The sequence below is a fragment of the Odocoileus virginianus genome, chromosome 22 (assembly GCF_023699985.2).
Source record: "Odocoileus virginianus isolate 20LAN1187 ecotype Illinois chromosome 22, Ovbor_1.2, whole genome shotgun sequence".
NCBI lineage: Eukaryota > Metazoa > Chordata > Mammalia > Artiodactyla > Cervidae > Odocoileus > Odocoileus virginianus.
The window spans coordinates 16,622,819-16,644,917 of record NC_069695.1 but is presented as its reverse complement, the minus strand read 5'-3'; the positions used below and the strand labels follow the sequence as shown (position 1 = coordinate 16,644,917).

Sequence of the window (22,099 nt, the reverse complement as noted above, 5' to 3'; positions counted from 1 at the left end):
TTCAGCAGCCAGACCACCCCCAGGTACATACCCGAGAGAAGGAACGGGTATGTCCACCCAGAGACTTGCTCCTGAGTGCTCAGAGCAGTGTGGCGGAGCCAGCCCAAAGCCCAGCAACACTGTAAAGACAGAAAATAGTTGAGGAAAGTAGGTACTCACTCAAGATGGTATGGATAGTGATACACGGGTAAAGGTCCACGGCTGGAGCCTGGAGTCAGCTCTGAGCTTTATGATGCCGGCTGCTTCTTACCGTACATTCAACTGTAAGCGCAGCATGATAAATGCTCACATACTACCTACACTGGTACCAATCAGGCAGGAAAACGAGTCTGCCCCTAGGTCTGGGGAGAAGGGGGCTAAAAAGACCGACTCAGGAGGGGAGGACTGTGGGGAGGTGGCTCGGGGGCCTGTGCTCAAGTCCCCTCTTGGCTCCAGGGAGCACGGGCCTTTCCACTGCCTTCCCCAAGGTGCAGAGATGTGTAACCTGCTCTTCTCTCAAAACATTAAAGCAGCTGTATTTTCAGATCCAAGTTCAAAGCCCAACGACTTCCAAATTCAAGGGTAGGAACTGACCACCCTATCATGTAGCTGACAGCAAACATTTTCCGTCATCAGGACAGAGAAATCCAAAATTCCAAAATATAAGGCAGATGTCGTGAAGCAACAACAGTTCAATAAACAAATACAACACCTTTGTTTGGATGAGAGGAGGAAACAGGGCACGGGCAGAAGAACAAACAGAAATCCCCGAGTTCAGCTGTCTGGGTTCCCCAATCCTGCAGCTACCAGCCCAAGCAGCCGACACGACGTGTAATTACAGAGAACAAAAATGACCCTCCCAAGAGGACTCTTTCTTCGAGAAATTCCACAAGGGGGATCACGATCCAAGGCATCATTAACTGATTCCATACACACGTGGGTGCCACTAAACCCATGTTTAAGCCCCTTTTCTAGGACACCAACTACATTATCTCCAAAGAGAGACTTCTCCTGTCCAGTCCAGTTGGAAGCAGTCGAAACATGCTACAAGTCTCATGACTCACTCTCCCAAACCCCCATATAACAACTCTTCTAAACATTATGGTTTTCAAGGACCCCTTCCTCGGGGTTTGTGACCCACTGACCAGCCGCCCGGGGACACACACTCTGGACTTCCCCAGGCGGTGTGACTCCCAAGAAGCTTATCAATCCCAGTCTCCCTAAGTAGCCTTGAGCACAGAGGCTGTGAAAGGAGTGAGGCAGGGTAGTTACATCCCATCAGCCCTGGTTCTATCACTAACTGCTTCAAACCGGAAAAACAGCATTGGGCAACAGGATTCCAAAACTTCAACAGGATAAAGTCATGCTATGGCATATTCCAGAACACAGCTCCAAGGCCCATCCACAGCACGCTAGTCACAGCTGAGAGAAATTAACATGAAGACTAGATTAGCTGTATTACGCATGAGCCTCATTCGAATCACCCCTCCCTACCAGGTTAAATTAAACCTCAGGCAGCATGCTACATGCATCTTCAAGGGTATTATTCTAAGTACAGGTTCAAACAAACTGCCTACACTAACTGGGGCCGCTCGATGGTGCAAACTCAGTAATCTAAAGGAAAAATGGTCTTTAATATAAAAATATTCTAAATATTAGAATCAGGAGGTTTGGCTTAAATTCTGGAAGGTACTTAGAGGAATTTTGTCCCCTGAGAGAATCATTTAGCCTCTATGAGTATCAGTTAACTTATTTATTAATATCAGAACACCAGAGTCTACAGGTCCTATCGATTCTAGGAAGAACAACTCACATACGAGAGCAACTGGAAACCACTAACCTGACGTCATCTTTCTTTTAGAATATTCTTCAACATATTACTTGAACCAAAATTTAAATTTTAATCAAACTCCTTCAGTGAAATTATTTTTACAAACACTAACTCATTAAATCCTACTGTATCTAAAGTCCCATCTCACCTATCCTAGAAATCCAGCAACTTAACTGTACACCAGAACTGCGTCTATGAAGAACTGATGACAGAAATTTAAAATCTCCTCCTCCGAGAGTCTATCTGTAACTCCACACTGGAACCCATCATCCCAGGAACATGAAGGGTTCACCCAGCTTGGAAGTCGTTCTGCTTTCTCTTTGAAATTCAAAGTGCGTCTCATCAGATGGTTAAGTATTGGAAGTATCACTTTTAAGCAAACTGAGTTTTTCAGTGGGCTATTCTCCTAAACATACTAGTTCCGTACAAAGATGTTATTTATTTACCGCTGATAAGGAGTCTGCCTGCAATGCAGGAGACCTGGGTTTGATCCCTGGACTGGGAAGATCCCCTGGAGAAAGAACTGGCAACCCACTCCAGTATTCTTGCCTGGAAAATACCATGGACAGAGGAGCCTGGCCTGCCAGAGTTCATGTGGCTGCAAAGAGTTAGACACAACTAAGAGACTTCACTTCTCCTTCTATAGGATCCTTTGAGGTGTACATACAAGGCACCATTTTTCACACATTAGGGTTTTTTTTCCTCCAAGAGTATCAGTCAAGTCCATCTCTGACCAACCCTTTCCTGTTCTACTCACATTTCTACTGATTCTACATAGAGACTTAGAGGCTTAAAATGAAACAAACCAATGAACGACCTGAGACTCTCATCTCAGGATCTGGTGATGGCCCCCTCTCAAGATCTGGACCTCACCTGTGGCCTCCCCCGGGCTCCCCAGCTGCTCATTACTTGTACAACAGCACTGACTCTTTTCTGTCTTAGTCTAGGATCTGCATTTAGGAAAGGCCACCAAGAATCTGGAGCTCAAGCAGCTGACTCAGCCATTGGTGTAGCTGAAGGGGCAAGCCCCCAGACAGCCTCCATCAGCACTGCCTGGGGCAGAAGACCTGGCTTGGAGACACAGTCCAGCCATGCAGGTAGCCAGCCCAACCCCACCTCTCCTCCACCCCAACATCTTTGGTCCACTCCCTGTCCAGGACATGCCGAGCCTCTCCATTTCCTCCCCAGCCATCTCACCCTGGACCAAGGCCTCATGGCTAGGTTCCCCTCTCACCACCCTCTCCCTTTACAACAGACTCTGAGGGGTCCTTTAACTGGCCGTAGGTAGTTCAAAGATGGCTTGTTCCTGAATATTCTGGATAAAGGCATCACCTGTAGAACCTGCAGCCACTAAGAAAAATAAGCAATTATTTCAACAAAGACTTCCACCAAACTATATGCAAATAAGCTATTTCTAAGGTCGAACATTTTATCCTAAATTAAAACACACTCGACAGCACTGTAAATCAACTGTACTTCAATAAAACACACACAAACACACATACAGGGAACAAACAGGATCTTAAAAAAGTTAATTGTGAGCACTAGCAGCACCTGTAAATATGTAAATTATGTGGCGTAATGTTCAACATCAGTATCCCCTCCCTGCACTTTCTTTCCGGTTTCCCTTATAACACCACCACCACATAGTAGTCACTATTTACCAGGTATTATTCTAAGTGTTTTATGTGAATTAATTAATGAAAGGCTCTGAACAGCTCTCTAGGGCAGCTAATATTAATTCCGCCTATTTACAAATGACCACATTTGGCACTGAGAAGTTCAAGTGAGTGGCAGAGTCTGCTCAGACGGAAGACGCCAAGACTAGAACTAAGCAGTCCTGCTTCTAAGCCCGGTGTGTCCACGACTGTACTGGGATGCCCGGACACCTCACTGTCACACTTACGTCATCAAAGCTGCTTGGGAACCGCTAGAGGGGCACGGAGGGTGACTGCCCCTGGCGGCTCTACCCTCAGCCGTCTGGAGGGTCCTGAAGAAATCAGGCCGAGTTCCACACTGGTGGGCTGCCCCTTCCAGACTGCGCTCCTTAACGGTGAAGGAGAAAACTGCAGCTCATCTCTTAGACTTTGATTGCCCGGGGCACCCAAGTGACAGTAAATGAATGAGACAGTCCTCGACACCTGCTGCAGAGGGGCGTCTTCCACCAAGAAAAAGCCTTGGACCTAAACACACGCCTGAGAAGGCCCTGCATGGGGACAGTCCTTAGCCAACTCTTCAAACCTCTCCAAAGCTAACCCTGCAGGAGCCCCAGAGCTGCAGGAACCGACACCTGAAACTTATCAGCAGGTGCGCGCGTCCTAGCGGACAGCACGCTGGGAGAGCCGGCCTTCACTACAGGAGCACTGCTGCCTTCATAAAGCCTTCTACTGGAAAAAGAAAAACAAAACTAAAACGTAAACCCAGACTGCACCAAACACGAGTTTACGTATGGTTCATTCACTTTAGAAATATTTTTTTCTAAAAGCTTCTTATAAAGAGTCAATTTCCCTCACGTCACTCAGAACACCCAGTAATTTTAAAAATGAGCTTAATTTGGGCAAGGAAACCACATGAGACAACGCTAGGGATCAGCTCCCGGCACCTAGAGGAGCGACGCCCAGGTACAACCCCCGGGGGACCCCCGGCGCGGTCCAGACCACCGCCCGGTTCCGGAGCCCTCACGTCCCCGTACGCCGCCCCAGCCGGAGCCGCCTCCCAGCTCCCTTCCGACCCCGGAGCAGAGCACGCGAGCGGGACGCCTCCTTCCCGACGCTCCTCCGGGAACAATGTCAAACTTTTTGTTTTTCCTGAAGCACAAGACTCCTCCGCTCGGAAACTTCACGGTCCCCAGGAAGCCAGGCGTGGAGGCGCGGGAAGGCCCGGCCGAGCCGCCGGCCTTTGCGCCGAAGAAAGGCGGTCGATGCTTGCGGGGTCGTCCCGCCCGGGCCGCCCCTTCCGCCTCCGCGGACCCGGGCCCCCGGGCCCCCGGGGCCCCGCAGCCCGGACCCCGGACCCGGGCCGGCGGCCTCGAAGGGGCTCCGGGAGGCGGGCGGCGCCCCGACCCCTGCCTGACGCGGCCCCGGCCCCGCCGACCAGCCGCCGCGCTCCCGCTTCCGCCGCCGCGGCTCCGCCCGAACGGCCGCCCCGAGCCGCCGAGGCCTGGGCTCCCCGCCGCCCGCGCCCTGCCTCCCGCCCGCCCGGCCCGCACTCACATCCGTCCGCGTCCTCCGGCAGGTCCTCCTGCAGCAGCGACAGGTCTGCGCCGAGGGAGACAAGAAAGGCCGTGAGCCCGCCGCCCGCCGCCCCGCGCCCTCGCGTCCCCGCCCGCCGCCCGCCGCGGGGCCCGTACCCGCCATCTTGCGGCGCCCCCTCCTCCGCCGTCGCCCGGGGACCCGGGGCTCCAGGGGCGGCGCGCGCGGCGGCCGGTGGACGCGCGCGGGGGGCGGCGCCGCGGGAACGCGCGGGGCGGGCCGAGGGCGGCGGGCCGGGGGCGGCTCCGGACGCCGGGCGGACCCGGCCCGCCCCGCCCGCTTGAGCGCCGCTCCGCCTCCCGCTTCGCTCGCTCCGCCCGCCGGCGCGCTCTCGGCTCGGCTGGCCCCTCGGTGAGCCGAGTCCGAGGCGCGGCTGCTGCTACAGCCGCCGCTGCCGCCGCCGGGGCCCCGCGCCGTGTGCCGGGCTCGGCCGGGCGGGGCCTCCCGTGCTCTTTGTTGGGTCACTGGCGCCGCCCGTCGGCCCGCGGGCCCCTGTCCTGGCACCTGCCCGCCCGTCTGCTCGGCCGCGCGGCGGGGCCACCTCCGGGCGTGAAGCGCCGCCTCCGCGCCGGCCGCCGGGCGCGGCGAACAAAGCCGCGGGTACTGCCCGGCTCCCGCGCTGGCCCCGGCCCGGCAGTGGGCGTGCGGCCCGGTTGCTGGAGGACCGACGAACCTCGCCCCCGGGCTCGTTGGGACTAAGGAAGAACGACAGGAACCGAGCACCGAGTACTGGGCGTCCTGCAGGTGCTGGGGAACGGCGCCTCTCCTTAGCTTTTGTCTGTAAATAATTTAAATTGTTGTAGCACTCGAGGCGCTGGGCTAAAATTTGCAGCACGCGTTCTGTTACTTCTGTCTTTCCACAAGTGCTCATGGATGCACGCAACCGCCCAGTATGGTGTGGGGGCCCAGCCCCAGTTCCCTGGCCCACTGCCTATTGGCCTCTGTCCAGGAGGTGGGCCTCAAGCCCACCTCCCGGTCCCCCAAGGCCTCCAGGATGGTCATGCCCCGAATGACCGTTACACAGGGACGTGTAAGTGATGCCACATTGGGGGTCTGGCCTCGGGGGAGGAGACGGAATTCCAAATGGTCTGCACGATGATCTTAACCAAGGACATTGTATTACATTTAATGCCGTGAAAGAATCAGAGCCTCTGAAATACATAATTATGGATAATAAAATGGGTCCCACGTAACTATTCAAAATAACTTCTCTCTCAGATGTTATAGGTTGCAATATGGATTTCATCAAGTGAAGTCAAAGTCGCTCAGTCCGGACCCTACTCTTTGCAACCCCGTGGACTGTAGCCTGCCAGGGTCCTCTGTCCATGGAAATCTCCAGGTCAGAATCCTGGGGTGGGTTGCTCCTTCCCTTCTCCAGGGGATCTTCCCAACCCAGGGATCAAACCCAGGTCTCCTGCATTGCAGGTGGATTCTTTACCAGCTGAGCCACTGGGGAAGCATGTATTCCATAGTATGTGTTAAATATTTTCTGAGAGAGAAAAACTGGAATAGCATCTCTAACTCTAGGTGTGTGTCTAGTGTAACAAAATAATTATAACTAAAAATCAAATGGCCACTATCTAGTTCTCTCCTTCCTTGCAGAACACTGGTATGTGAATTCAGCTGATACTCACTCTCAATGTGACAAGGAGTTAGAAATTCACAACTGTCACTTGACTCAGTCCATGAGAGCTTTGCCCTGCTAATGGTACCTCAGTAATCCTGGGTGGAAAGGGGAGGGCAGGGCATTGGGGTCTTTCCACTAGCTGGGGGTCTCCTTGCAGCAGCACAGAATCTACAGTGCCAGCTAGGCTTTGGCCCCCAGACACACATGGAGGTGAAGGGGACCATCTGGGCGATCCACCCAGTAGAGTAAGACTTAGTGATGGTGATAAAACAGATGTTATGTTACAAATACTTTGGCCACCTGATGTGAAGAGCCGACTCATTGGAAGATGCCCTGATGCTGAGAAAGACTGAGGGCAGGAGAAGGGGGTGACAGAGGATGAGATGGTTGAATGGCATCACTGACTCAATGGACATGAGTTTGAGCTAACTCCAAGAGAGAGAGTGAAGGACAGAGGAGCTGGCGTGCTGCAGTCCATGTCCGCAAAGAGTCGGACACGACTGAGCAAGTGAACAACAACCAAATGCTAACCTGGGCTATATAGGTCGACTAAAACTCTGCCTTGGGTAAGCAAGGCTGCACAGTGAGTTTTATCTCCCTTTCTCTGGGAAGGCAGCCAAGGAGGAGGGGCTATGTAATTGTATCCATATTGTTCAGGAGCTGTGCATTTGATTATTGTCTTACCTGTATCCCACATTACAGCAGGTCCCTGGAGGCAGCTGTGTTTAGACATTTCAGTGAGGACGTTCTTATTCATGGGTCAGCACAAGCACGTTTCTCACATGTGATTTTTCTCTCACTCTCTAGTCCTTGCTCAAAGATACAGCAAATGGTTTTTACACCAGTATTTGTAAAGGGTGCTCTGCTTCCTCCTCATAGTAAATGACATTTAAAGAACAGTCATTGTTGTGCTATGGCCTTACCCCAACTGCACTTACAGTGTAGACGGTGGATGCCGAGCTGTGTGCCTGGAGATCAGAGCACAACCCAGAGTCTGCGTCCTTCACCTGCTCTGCCCCTAAAATCTGCAAAACAGGGGGGATTCACATGTCACTGCTTTCAAAAGTGTTATCCAACCATGGCGACTAAGGCCTGGATTTTTCAGAAGTCCTCCTCCAAATGATAGTGGAGACTTTTATTAGTAGCCAAGGAGCCTTGGAAATTTATAAACTTGGCTCTTGAAACAATAAGTATGTTTACTATTGCAAACATAAGTATCATGGGAAAATATTGCTAATGAAAAACCTACCTGACATTGCTTGCTATGTCATTTATTAATTTTTGAATTGGTAATTGAACGGTTTACTTTTTCTTCAGGATGGTCCTTCCTAAAGTGGAAAGTATGTAAAAGGCAGATCTTTTAGTTATTGTTTTGAATAATAATAAATGAATCAATCTGATAATGGAGACATGCTTTTACAATAAAAATTGTTTTTAAATAAATTTTTTAACCTTTATTTTCATTCATCTCTGGTTTTTTTTTTTTTAAAGCCAGGTTTATTTGTTCTTCAAGAACTATTTGAAGAACAAGTATTTTCCTTTTTTTTTTATAAATTTCCAATCTCTTACCCAAAGCCTCCTGTACATATTTTGGCAAATTGTATAAAGATAAGTATTTGTGTGAAGTTTCTGTTATCTTTCTTTTCTATGCGTCTTTTAAGTCCCATTTAAGCTCTGTGTCAAGATGAAATTCCAAATTGTGAGTTCTTAGTTTTTCCTAGAGCTTTCATAGTTTGGTTTTGTTTTTCGAAGACACTGGTCTCTTTTTATTCACATTTTCTCACACCACCTTAGGAAAAGAAAGAATAAAGAAGAGAGGGAGGAAACAGCCACAAAACTGAGCCAGAGTTCTCCCTACTCAGGCTGTCCTTTCTCTGTTTATAGGGGTCCGAGGCTGCCCTGAGATGCACAGAACTTCAGCTCTGTCCACAGTCACCAGGCCGCAGGTTCCCCAGCCTAGGCTTGTTCTGAGCAGAACAGTGCAACCTGGAACCACCACTGTAACCAAGTAGAAAGGAAAGTAAACCCTGATTCTCATCCACCATGTTAAGGACTCCATTTCTTTCACCACGCTCCAGAAGAATAGAACCAAAAGGATTCTGCATCAAGGAATTCTGTAGTTATTCCAGCTGAGGAACGGCACCCGTCCAGTTTGTTCCACACATTTTAATTTCATTAGGAAAGCTAAGATGTGAAATAGCAAGCATTAATGGCAGTATTGGTTTTCTTTATGCCTTTCTCTCAAAATGCACAAGGCACCAGTGGCAATCAAGCTCAAAGCGATGTGGAAGAGCCTGTCCTTGGTGTCTGGTGGAGTACGTGCTTGAGGAAATGTTTATTATTCTGAATCTGGATGGATGAGTCACGTTGAACCAGGAAAAAATCATAAGCAAACTACATACTCAAACCCAGATAAGCTCAGTGATTAAACTATGTCTTGATTCTGAAGTCTTTCTCATACTATGGCTGCCCTCTGGTTCTGTGATTCAGAGGAAAGAGTTTCCATTCCAACTTCACTTCTGTGTAACTCCCTGTAACAAAATTCCTCTGTTCCTGGTCGTTGGTTCCTTTATTTGATTGAAAAATAAATATACCTATATTGGTACCATACAGAGAAGTGAAGTTTCTCAGTTGTGTCCAACTCTGTGACCCCATGAGCTGTAGCCTGTAATGTTCCTCTGTCAATGGGATTTACCAGGCAAGAATGTTGGAGTAGGTTACCATTTCCTTCTCCAGAGGATCTTCCCAACCCAGGGATTGAACCCAGGTCTCCTGCATTGCAGGCAGACTCCTTACTGGCTGAGCCAGAAGGGAAGTCCACTGGTGCCATAACACAGTGAAATTCATACAAAAGATAGCTACTCCATTTTTTAACTTTTTATTTTGAAATAATTACAGATTCATAGGAAGTTGCAAAAAATTTACAGGATGGTCCTGTGTACACTTCACCCCTCCCCCAATGGTAATAAGTACATCCTAAAACATTCTTTAGAGGTATGTATTAGATATTATGCTAAGTGCTTTTCAGATTTAATCCTTAAAACAACTCTACGAAGTAGGTATTGATATTTACCTATTTTACATTTTAAAAATAAAAGCTCAAAGAGGTTAAAATTTTATGAAAGTCAGAAAATATCAGAGTTGGAATTCAAATGTTGGAATCCTAATTCTAAATGATGCTAATGGGATCTGTATGTCATCATGTTCATGACTTTTCCATCAAATTTGTCTCTCGGCCAGCTGGCCGAGAAAGAGAAGGAAAAGGAAAGCCTCAGGAAAGCCTCTGTCATTTCATATGTACAGTCTTGGGATCATCTTAACTCCAGTTGGGTTGTCTCTCTGTACCCTCCTGATTTTGACCACTGAAACATTTTAGGAGTCACTCTTTCCCTTTGTTCTCACCTAACACCCTAAGGGATAAGCTGCTTGAAAACCATACTAGCAACTTCCTAACTAGCCTTTTATGATTTCTTCTGGCCAAGGATGCAAAAATTATCTTTCTTATGTAATATTTTGCTTGTATCAGTTCTGGGCCTTAGTAGTGACCCTCCACCAGATGTCCCATGTTTCATTAGAGACTGTTTGGGCTTCTCTGGTGGTTCAGCTGGTAAAGAATCTGCCTGCAATGCAGGAAACCTGGGCTTGATCCCTGGGTTGGGAAGATCCCATGGAGAAGGGACCAGCTACCCACTCCAGTATTCTGGCCTGGAGAATTCTGGGTCGCAAGGAATCGGACACAACTGAGTGACTTTCACTCACCATCTTTTCACTTTTTTTTGGCCCTGCCCTTCACCTTGAAGGATCTTAGTTTCCCCATCAGGGATGGAACCTGGGCCCTGTGGAGTGGTCCACATGTGTGGATGCCTGATAACAGTGGCGAGCTAAGGTGGTAAGAGAAAGACAAAAGCAGAACAGCAGAGCTGGGAGCAGAGTTTCCAGGTATTGGTAACATTCCATTTCTTAGACTGCATGGAGGTTGCCCGTGCATGAATGCTTTGTGATCATTTTTCATGCTATGTCTTATGATTTGGGCCGTTTTTTTCTGTATGCATGTTTTACTTTTAAAAGCTTACTAAGCACAGTGTGTGCTTAGTAAATACACTGAACTCTTCAGAATCGTACACTTAAAAATGGTGTAAGATGGTAAATTTAACATTATATATCTTCCCCTTGCACGCAATTTTTTAAAATTTTATTAAAGAATTTGCCTCTTCCTGAAAAATTTGGGTCACAAAATCTAACCCAGCACCTAAAATTTTTAAATATTCTCAGTTTAAGCTGTCGGTCGTGTTCGATTCTTTGCGACCCCAAGGACCTACCAGGCTCCTCAGTCCTTGGGATTTTTCAGGCAAGAACACTGGAGTGGATTGCCATTTCCTTCTCCGGGGGATCTTCCCGACCCAGGGATCAAACCTGGGTCTCCCGCATTGTAGGCAGACGCTTTTTACCGTCTGAACTACCACGGAAGCCCATACCTTCTTTAGGCAAAAATAAATAAAGAAGTGTGGGGGGGGGGGGGAGGGAGAGAAAGGAAGGAAACGGAGAGGAGGTGGGGAAGGGGCGGGGAGGAGAAGGAAAACGAGGAAGAAGGGGGGGGCGAGGGCGGGGAAAGTGAAAGAGGAAGCTTTTACCTGATGTAATTTGATTATTCGTGCTACTTTTGATTTTGAAGCCGTGTTTCCCAGGCAGGTGAGAGGCACCGCGCGCCCCTAGTTTCTCCCCTCCCCTCCGGACTCTCGGCCGCCCGTTAGGATGCACAGCCCGCCGCCCGCCCCGCTCCTCCCCCACAAGCCCTTCGGGTGAGAGTCCGCGAGCCTTGAACTGGAGAGAGCGAGAGGCGCGCGCCTCTACCCAGAGGCCGGGGCTCCGCGTCCTGGGTCGGTGGATGTGGATCGGTCGCTTCAACCCCTTCCGAAGTGGCTCCCAGGTTTGCACAGTGCAAGTGGTAACCTGCAAGTGCCTTTCCCGCGGGCTACTGGCAGGGTCTCAGCAGTGAATCCCTGTAAAGTGCGGAGACCTTGTCTACACGTGGTGGGACGCACAGAGAGCCCCCGGGTCCCCTTCCGCTGCGCGCACCTGCGCGTCCCCGTCGCAGCCGTCGGGGGCACCGAGGGTACCCAGGGGAGCGCCAGGGCTTCCTTTCTGCAGATGTCAGTGCGCGTACGCAATCGGAAAGGACGCCTATCCCCCCAGTTTAACGCAGCTCGGGACGGCACAGCTCTCACTTCCATGTTTCTGCCGGTTTAGACATAAATGAAGCGTATCTTGGGGAGGTCACGGCGTTTGACTCTAGCCTTGGTGCTGTTTAACTTCAGCGGGCTTGCAGCATGGGGGTGGGGTGGGGGGGGGTGGGCAACTCTCGCTGCTCCTACGTCATTTCCGGCATCCCCGAGACTGCGCTGCTCAGTGACCACCTGTGCACTTCCAATAGGGTGTGACGTTGTCAATAATGGGAATAACGGTGAACTGGTTTTGTTACTATTATCAGAAGATGCCGTTTCAAATATAATCAAGCAGTCTAAACATGGAGGAAAATCTCCTTATATGCTTCCTCTGTTGAAATTCTGTCAAAGAGCTCTTAATGCATAATACATTTATAACTGCCAGAGTCAATGCTGCAACGTTAATGAATATCGTGAAAGCTGTTATTTTATAAAGACTATTTTAGATAGTTAATTTGAGAAAGAACATCATATACTTTTGAAGCCAACACATTTTTATAAACATCTGATTGCTAATGCAGGATAGTAGTGATGACAGTGATTCCAAACTTGTCAGTTTTGTTGGTGTCCGACTCTTTGCGACCCCATGGATCCCTGTCAGGGATCCATGCAGCAGGCCAGGCTTCCCTGTCCATCATTAACTCCAGAAGCTTGCTCAAACTCATGTCCATGGAGTCGGTGATGCCATCCAACCATCTTATCATCTGTCATCCCCTTCTCCTGCCTTCAATCTTCCCCAGCATCAGGGGTCTTTTCCAATGAGTCAGTTCTTCGCATCAGGTGGCCAAAGTATTGGAGCTTCAGCTTCAGCATCAGTCCTTCCAGTGAGTATTCAGGACTGATTTCCTTTAGGATTGACTGGTTGGATCTCCTTGCAGTCCAAGGGACTCTCAAGAGTCTTCTACAACACCACAGTTCAAAAGCATCAATTCTTCAGCGCTCAGCTTTATTTATAGACCAACTCTCACATCCACACATGACTACTGGAAGTAGCTTTGATTAGACGGACCTTTGTTGGCAAAGTAATGTCTCTGCTTTTTAATACGCTGTCTAGGTTTGTAATAGCTTTTATTTCAAGGAGCAAGCATCTTTTCATTTCATGGCTGCATGAAATTGTTTCTTGTAATAAACTTAAAAATAGATGCTACAAGAATACTTCCAAAAATTCTTGGAAGTATTCCAACAATTCCTTATAGATTTAAGCCTATAGAAACTACACATCAAAACAAAAAGCCTATCAAAATATTTGCTATGGTGTGCCAGCCATTTTTTTTTTTTTGTAATTGAAGATATAAGATAGTTTTAAGATTTTCCTAGGTAGTCAATACCTTGAAGCAAATAGGTACTGAAAATCATTTTCCTGAAATAATTATGTTATGCACAAAGGTTGTATTTCCTACATGGCGCAGTGGTAAAGAATTTGCCTGCCAGTGCAGAAGATGCAGGTTCAATCCCTGGATGGGGAAGATTCCTTGGAGTGAGAAATGGCAACCCATTCCAGTTTTCTTGCCTGGAGAATCCCACGACTGAGCGACTGAGCACAGGCACTCGTGCACAAAGAGTCATGCTGTCACCAGTGCACTGGTGACGATTTAGTCTCAAATGTTCAGCAGAGTGACTGTGAAAGTGACTTTGCAGATGACGACATTGACAAGTTTTGTTTCTACACTGAAATGTCAAACTTTAAAATATAGGTTACTAAGATATTTAAGGATAAAATTATAATCCTAATTAAATTTTTTATAACATGCCATTTATTTTTGTATTTCAGAAACTCAATCTGTGATGGTGATATTCATCTTCTGGCTTCTGTGTTGGCTCAGACATAAGGAATCTGCCTGCAGTGCAGGAGACCTGGGTTCAGTCCCTGGGTTGGGAAGATCCTCTGGAGAAGGGAATGGCTACCCACTCCAGTATTATTCTTGCCTGGAGAATTCCATGGACAGAGGAGCCTGGTGGGCTGTAGTCCATGGGATTGCAAATAATTGGACATGACTGAACAATTAACACTGGAGTGAAGTGGGAGTTCTACCTTTGGTTAAATGTTGTTTTTAAGATTTGGTCATTAGGTGTTTGACCGTGATATATATTCAGGAGATTGCTCAAATGTGCATCGTGAATAAATATGGTGTGTGTGTGCCTTTTGACGTGTGTCATGTGATTGTCTACAGTTTCTTAATATTTTTCAACATCTCCCAAATCAGTGTGGGTTGATAAGAGACAGTAGCCTCTGATAAGATGAAAATATATGGTCTATATATTAAAGAGCTATAAGAAATGAGTTCTCTTGTTGTTGTTCTTTGTGACCCAATGGACTGCAGCACATCAGGCTTCCCTGTCCTTCACTATCTTCCAAGGTTTGTTCAAACTCATGTCCATTGAATTGATGATGCTATCTAGCCTGAAGGGGCTCATCTTCTGGTGTCATATCTTTTTGCCTTCTCATACTGTTCATGTGGTTCTCACGGCAAGAATATTGGAGTGGTTTGTCAGAACTCTTCCTTTGAATTACAGTAAATAAAACATATTTTACATGTTTAGTGGGCAACAGACATAGAAGATACATGAATGACCAATAGGCACATGAAAAGATGCTCAATATCACTAATTACTAGGGGAATGCAAATCAAAGCTACAATGAGATACCACTTCACACTTACTAAGATGACTATTATTAGGAGGGAAGGGAAGGAGGAAGGAGATTGTGAGCACTGACAAGAGCATGGCGAAACTGGTGGGACCCCAATGCATTGCTGGCGAAAATGTACAATGATGCAGCTGCTGTGGGAAACAACGTGGCGGTGTTGCAAAAAAAATTGAACATAGAGTCCCCAGATAATCCAGCAATTCCGCTTCTGGGTATATACCCCCAAAGAACTGAAAGCATGGACTCAGACAGATATTTGCACACTCACATTCATAGCTGCATCATTCATAAAAAGCCAAGTCCTTCTGGGCTTCACAAACCCAGCCCTTCCAACTCAGTCAAAAGTTTTCAAAAGTAGGTGTACAGACGATGTGGAAGCAAGAAGGAACTTTTTAATTTTGAGTTTTAATAGTGGTCATCATTTCTGACTTAATTTCAATCTGTGCTTAATGTCTTTGGACTGACTGGTACACATTTTTGGCATGATTCTTTTCCCTTTTATTTTACATAAACATCTCTATGGGATCTGATTTACCGATGGCCTGGTTCTCTTGTCCGTTTATAGGTTTGCCTCCAGGGAAAACTAGTTTGGCAGGATGAAGAGATTCCTCATCAGCATATTTTGGTTAATCCGTGATCATTGACCAAAGTCAAAACCTGTTGTGACAAACGTATTCAAACGGCACACCTGACGTTTATCTGCAGGTCTGGCCATGCAGTGAAAGGGTTCCTGGGCTGTGTGTCCAGTCCTCTCGTCTGCCGGCCACGCTGCTGCATTTGTCTCGGACCAGAGGACCAGCACCAGGGGGGTGTGAGCGATTTCTGTATCGTAGTTATTTAATTGTTTTGTTGACTAAGTTTAGTTCAGTTGCTCAGTTGTGTCCAACTCTTTGTGACCCCATGGACTGTAACAGGCCAGGCTTCCCTGTCCATCTCCAATTCCAGAAGCTTGCTCAAACTCATGTGCATGGAGTCAGTGATGCCATCCAAACATCTCATCCTCTGTTGTCCCCTTCTCCTGCCTTCAATCTTTTCCAGCATCAGGAGTCTTTTGCAATGAGTCAGTTCTTTGAATCAGGTGGCCAAGTATTGGAGTTACAGCTTCAGCATCGGTCCTTCAGCCCCATTTAGTCCCTGTTTGTTGACTAAAGAGATGATTATTTAAGGGCATTAGCTATTTTGACAAGTATCATATTGAGAAGAGTACACAACTGACATGCTTGGGTTTACAGGACTCCTCTCTCAGGTTAGGGAGCCCTGCTGCCTGCTGAGTGCCTTTCGTGGTTCTTTCATCAGTGGTCTTGCACTGTAACTTTCTAAGAATTCCCTGGAGGGCTGGTCAAAGCTCAGAGTGCCCGGCCCCACCCCAGAGTTTCTGAGTCAGTAAGTCTGTGGTGGGGCCTGAGGCCGTGCATTTCTGACACCTGCCAACGCTGCTGGTCTAGAGGCCACACTTAGAGGACCCATGACACACAGAACGCTTGTGGTGAAAGCGTGGACTCATCTCACAAGTTTGCATTAAAAGCCATGGCTTCTTTACAGATTTTCAAACTTCCTCTTCTGAACACATACTACTGTGCAATGAAAAAGTTTAAAAATAGGAGGGGCACCTTGAGATTTTCACAACTTCATGTCATAAGAATGTATGCTTGTTTTCACAGGAGACACCTTTGAATTAAAAAAAAGGGGGAACAACAAATCGAAAGGCCCGTGAACTCTTTCAGACCTAGCTCAGCAGCCCTGGGATGAGGAAGGCTGGGAGAGGCTGCAGGTCTAGATCAGAACCGAGGGTCCAAGTTCTTCTTCCCTATCTCACAGCAGGGTTTATAGCCTTATGTTAAGAACAGAAAAGTATAAACAACAAGGACCTACTGTATTGCACGGGGGGCTATACTCAATGTCCTATGATATACCATAATCAAAGAATATGAAAAAGAATATATATATATATTTATAACCGAAGCACTTTGCTACAGTAGAAACTCACACAACATTGTAACTCGACCATACTTCAATAAAATAAAATTTTAAAAAAGAATGCAGATGAAAAATACAGCAAATGAAAGATGCTGAATTAATCCTTCTCAAAAAGCATCTTCAAAAAAATAAAAAATATAAAAATAAAAAGCATCTGTACCTGTGGGAATGCTGAAGTGACATCTAGAATCTGGTCTTTCTCACCTCCCCTGCAAGGCAGGGGAGGAGCAGACAAATGTGCTTTCGCAAATTAAAGAACAATGCTATTGCTCTTTCTGGTAAGATTCATATGTGAGACATAGTGTCTGAATTGAATCAGTCAGTCATGGGGCATAGTCTTAAGTCAAAGGAGGAGAAAATTCCCTGGAAGATCCCCAGTGTTGCTGATCTCATCCTGGATTAAAAGCCTTCTTTTGAGTCCTACACATCAAGCAACGGGGCTGAGCTACTTGCTGCTTAAATACCACAAGCAACCTGCTCTGGTCATGTATAATCAACACAGAACACGTGAAACTTGGGCTTGAAAGGACAGCGCGGCCCTAACCCTATCTGCCACCTGTCAGCTTTGTTGTTTAGTCGCCCAGTCGTGTCTGACTTTGTGACCCCATGGACTGCAGCACGCCAGGCCTCTTTGTCCCACACCATCTCCCGAAGTTTGCCCAAGTTTATGTCCATTGCATCTGTGATGCCATCCAGCCATCTCATCCTCTGACCCCCTCTTCTCCTTCTGCCCTCAATCTTTCCCAACATGAGGGACTTGTCAGCTGCGTGACCTTAATTCACCTGTTGGTTAACTGAGAAAACATGTCATTATTAAGGACTTGTATCTGCCAGGCACATCGTTTACAAAAGGGACTTAACAAGCTTTCTTTGTGAAATAGGGATCGTGATGCCCCTGCTATCGGGGACTACATTCTGGAAACCTCCAGGGTCTCTGGATCCATGTGCTCTTCTCCCTCTGCCCCCAAAGAGCCACCCCATGACTGTGACCTCCTGCAGAATGGCCCTCTGAACTTTAGGTGTTTGGGAAGCCCAACAAGATGCAAAGCTGTGAAAGCATCTGGGAATGGCTTCCCCGGGTACCAGACTTCAACTCACAAAGCCACTTGAAAGAACTTCCTGCATGAAACACACCCCAGCAGTGTTGGGCAGGGCATCCTGTCCTCTGAGGTTGGTCGCAGGCATGATTACAAAGCGAAGGCCTTCCTGCAGTCCCCACAAAACCCCTGATGAACTGCCTCACACTTTGGGGGCACTCCACTGTTTACTGACTCAGACTCAGCACCCTCAGATCTAACACTTTCAGGCAGCTATTGTCCAAAGGAATTTGCAAGTGATTTTAAAGAAGGTACATGTTAGTTTTCTCTCCTGTGGCCTAGTTTCCCCCAATATTTGAAACAAGCAAAAATGTCTCTTGAGTTAAGCGTGGAATGAATATGTTCCATCTCATGCTGACTTGGTCTTTAGAAGTGAAATTACAATTTATTTCCGTAGAAAAAAAAATATTGGTAGAGGTACAATTAAGGAGGTGCTTCCCAGGTAGTGCTAGTGGTAAAGAACCTGCCTACCAATGCAGGAGACATAAGAGACACAGGTTTGATCCCTGAGTTGGGAAGATTCCCTGGAGGAGTGTATGGCAACCCACTCTAATATTCTCGAGTTTTTGCCTAGAGAATCCCGTGGACAGAGGAGCCTGGTGGCTATAGTCCTTAGGGTTGCACAGAGTCAGACACAACTGAAGCGACTTAACACACACACACAATTAAGGAGAAAGATGTGAAAGGTAAAGTCCTTAAACTCCAGAAATCCTATCTTTTGCAAATAGCGGTCAATTCAGCTGATTGGAGGGGCTTATAATAGAGCCAGACCACAAGTGTATCCCTACCTGGGGTCTGTGGATTTGAATTTGCAGCCACAAGAGCTCCTTCATCCCAGGCAGCTAGCTGTCTGTCACTGCTTCCTCTGGGAACGTCTGGGAAAAGTCTGGCTGGCAGACTAGTAGCACTTACTTTGTATTCTCATAAGTGGAGCCTCATTCATGTATTATACAAAGTGATTAGGATCTGAGTGGTCTTCGGTCAGTAGGTGACCCAGCAGGAGGTAGAAACCCTTCTGATGAGAACCTGTGTGAGCACTGGACGTGCCAGAGTCACCCAACGCCTTCACTAAGAATGTATTTCCTGGTTTCTTCACTTCCCTAAACAGAAAGTCGCTGACAAAGCTAAATGTCTCGTTAGTGTGGGTAACACCTTTCTGTAGAAAAATCAGGGTTACATAATAGAACAAGAAGGTGTTTAATCTAAATATAATCAAATGTTAACATCTAACTTCCAGATTACTGGAAATACAGGGAATGAAGGAGCAGGTACCCAGCCTCTGGAGAAAGCAGAATTCTAGAAAGCCGAAGATTAAATGGGGCAGCAGTTCATACCAACGGGTAAATGTCATGGTTAAGAGCAGGGAGAGGAATACTGTTCTAGATTAAAGGGGGAATTTAAAAAGTTTTTTGAGCAACCAAATTTAAGGTATGACCTCAATTGGAGTTTGGTTTGAATAAATCAGCTGTCAATTTGGTGCAATTGTAGAAATTTGATTATAGAAATTTGATTAAATTTGAGTGTTAGTGGGTCAGAGGAGAATTATTGCTAATTAGGTTTGGTGTAATAATGCTGCTACAGTCAAGTAAGAAAAAGTTCTTTAAAAAAAATCTTTTGGCTGCACTTCACGGCATATGTAATCTTAGTTCCCCAACCCGGGATTGAACCCATGTCCCCTGCATTGAAAGTATGGAGTCTTAACCACTGGACTGCTGGGGAAGTCCCTGAAAGTCCTTATTTTTCAGAAGTACATTCTCGGTATCTGAAAGTGAAATGACACGTCTATAAAAAAAGAAAACTTTCCAACAAAAGAAAAGAAAAAGATGCAGCAAGCGCATTGAGTTGCTGTTTTCAGTCGCCCAGTCGTGTCCGACTGTGACCCCATGGACTGCAGCATGGACCCCATAGACTGGCTTCCCTGTTCCTCACCATCTTCCAAGGCTTGCCCAAGTTCACGTCCATTGCATCAGTGATGCCATCCAGCCATCTCGTCCTCTGACGCCCTCTTCTTCTTCTGCCCTCAATCTTTCCCAGCATCGGGGACTTTTCCAATGATTCAGCTGTTTGCATCATGTGACCAAAACATATTGAATATTAACTGTTAAATCTAAGTAATGAGTAGATCACATTATATTCTTCTCTGCACTTTTCTGATGTTTGAAAATTTCTCCGAAAGTTAAAAACATACTAGATTTCATATTTTGTTTAGTTTCCTAGCTCTCTGATGTGCTATCCATATGAGCCTATACAAGTTATTTAAATTCTCTGAGGCTCTGGTCCCTCATTAGAAAGTTGGTGATAGAGAGAAATTCAAAGTTGCATGAAGATTTAATCATACGTGTGTAAAAATGCTTTGTAAATGGGCAAAGCTCACAAATTTTGCTCCTTCTTTTTTATGCACTTGGCTTTTTAAAGTCTTGAAATAAACTCCAGATCGCATAGGACTCAGCATCTCTCAAAGTGATGCAGGTTCTTGCATTAACCAGGGCTCTCTAGAGAAAGAGAACCAATAGGATATATTTATATATCTATAATTCATCGAATGATCAATCTACCTATCTAGTCCTCCTCTATCTATTTACCCATCCATCCATATCTATCCATCTATCTATCCTTTTACCTATCTATAGAGACCAAGAGAGACCAAAAGAGAAACAAATAGAGAGACAGAGGGAGAGAGATTTTACGGAATTGGTTGCTATGAAGGCCAGCAAGCTCACATCTGCAGGGCTAGCAGGCTAGCGACCTGAGGAGGAGGTGGTCCTGCAGATGGAAGGCCAGGACTTGCAGGATCCCCTCGTCTCTGCAAGACCTCAGGTTTTGTTCTGAAAAGGCCTTTGACTAGTTGGATGAGCCTCAACCACATTTTGGAGAGTCATTCACACTATTCCATCTACTGATTTAAAACATGAACCTTGTCTAAAAAATACCTCCACAGCAACATCGACAGTAATATTTGAGTAAATATCTGGGTACTGGGGCCTAACTAGGTTGACACATAAAATTAACCGCTGCCATGTTTCAAAAATAATTGATTAAAGAGATAGCTAGTGTTTTGCTCTGTATAATTCTGTGCTGCTGCTGCTGCTGCTAAGTCACATCAGTAGTGTCTGACTCTGTGCAACCCCATAGACGGCAGCCCGCGAGGCTCCCCCGACCCTGGGATTCTCCAGGCAAGAACACTGGAGTGGGTTGCCATTTCCTTCTCCAATGCATGAAAGTGTAAAGTGAAAGTGAAGTCGCTCAGTCGTGTCTGACTCTTAGTGAACCCATGGACTGCAACCTACCAGGCTCCTCCATCCATGGGATTTTCCAGGCAAGAGTACTGGAGTGGGGTGCCATTGCCTTCTCCCAGCAGTTGCCTAAAATTGGCCTACTGTTGTACCATTCTGAGTCATTCAATGTCGTACCTTTCCAACTGGCAAGAAATATTTAGGGGTTAAAAAAATACACCTGAATTTAATTGGCACTTTTCCTGTAGCTTCCCTTGTGGCTCAGCTGGTAAAGAATCTGCCTGCAATGTGGGACACCTGGGTTCGATCCCTGGGTTGGAAAGATCCCCTGGAGAATGGAATGGCTACCCACTCCAGTATTCTGGCCTGGAGAATTCCATGGACTCTATGGGGTTGCAAAGAGTTGGACATGACTGAGCAACTTTCACTTTCACTTCCTGTAACTTTTTATCTAAAATTTATCCTTAAACAGAATATAGTAAATTTCTTGTTTTCTAGGATGAGAATGTAAGATGCATGAAAACAAGGGTCCTTCTGTCCCCACACTGTTGTAACCATGGTTATTGTAGCCCTGGTAACAAGGGCTATGCCTGACAGAGGAAGTGCTCTCCACAGACTATATTGAAGGAATCCATGATGAGAGGACCAAGCAGGTATCAGAAGGGCAGTTAGTAAAGTGTGATCAGGATATTACATGGATAGCTTCTAGGATCAAATTTGGCTGCAGTCCACATGCATAGAAGAAATTCCATTTCAGTTTAACCTGAAACATTTTTCTGCTTGCCCAGACATTTGGAGACCAGGGTTACTGAAGTAGCAAATGTTAAGTAAAATATGAAGATCCTGTTCAAGTATGCTCTGCGTGGAATCTTTCACATGGATGGAATGACATGCCAATTATTTACATAATCTAATTATCTTCAGTGAGAATTCTTAGAGCCAGCACTTGAACTTTCTAGTGGGCAACTGTAGAGGGTGTGGAGCTGACTTTCCCAAAATAGCTCCCTGTCATCTCAGGGCATAGAATTTCTGAAGGGCCACCACATGGGGCACACTCCTTAAATCTTGAGAGGATTTAACTTTCTAGCATGCTCAATCAAGATGCAAATGCTTCACTAGGATAATATGTGAAACCTGTCAGGTTACTCCTTCAGCAGGGATCCACTCAGTCTATTAATTGACTCAGCAATTAGTAGATTCTCACATTTTTTTCCTTAGTGATGATTTTCTCAGTT

General features: G+C 46.6%; 1 protein-coding gene and 2 long non-coding RNA genes across 12 annotated transcripts in view; 2 read left to right on the top strand and 1 right to left on the bottom strand.

Annotated features, from left to right (window-relative positions):
• The window catches only part of PPP4R1 (protein phosphatase 4 regulatory subunit 1), a 55,384-nt gene extending 43,966 nt beyond the window's left edge, over positions 1-11,418 (bottom strand). For 2 of the 9 annotated variants that reach the window (XM_070452651.1, XM_070452653.1), the window contains exons 1-4: positions 11,320-11,418; positions 7,938-8,016; positions 7,627-7,713; positions 5,023-5,067 (exon numbers count right to left, since the gene is read on the bottom strand). Coding sequence is in view for 4 of the 9 variants with exons in the window: in XM_070452647.1 (XP_070308748.1) it covers positions 5,023-5,067; positions 7,373-7,445 (118 nt within the window). In the remaining 5 variants the exon portion in view is untranslated. Of the gene's footprint in view, positions 1-31; positions 114-159; positions 4,483-5,022; positions 5,068-5,159; positions 5,298-7,372; positions 7,559-7,626; positions 7,714-7,937; positions 8,017-11,319 lie in introns of those variants that run through there. The other 7 variants (XM_070452647.1, XM_070452648.1, XM_070452649.1 and 4 more) reach the window with 5 other exon arrangements.
• Positions 5,582-9,136, top strand: LOC110127685 (uncharacterized). Of its 2 annotated transcripts, XR_011482715.1 has the most exons (3): positions 5,582-5,805; positions 6,280-6,400; positions 8,573-9,136. It is a non-coding gene; the product is annotated as an uncharacterized lncRNA (long non-coding RNA). The 2 variants fall into 2 exon arrangements; XR_002310874.2 differs by lacking the exon at positions 6,280-6,400 and having other exon boundaries at positions 5,610-5,805.
• LOC139030371 (uncharacterized) lies at positions 11,300-14,055 on the top strand. The gene is made up of 2 exons (XR_011482716.1): positions 11,300-11,377; positions 13,682-14,055. It is a non-coding gene; the product is annotated as an uncharacterized lncRNA (long non-coding RNA).
• The last annotated feature ends 8,044 nt before the right edge of the window (positions 14,056-22,099 follow it).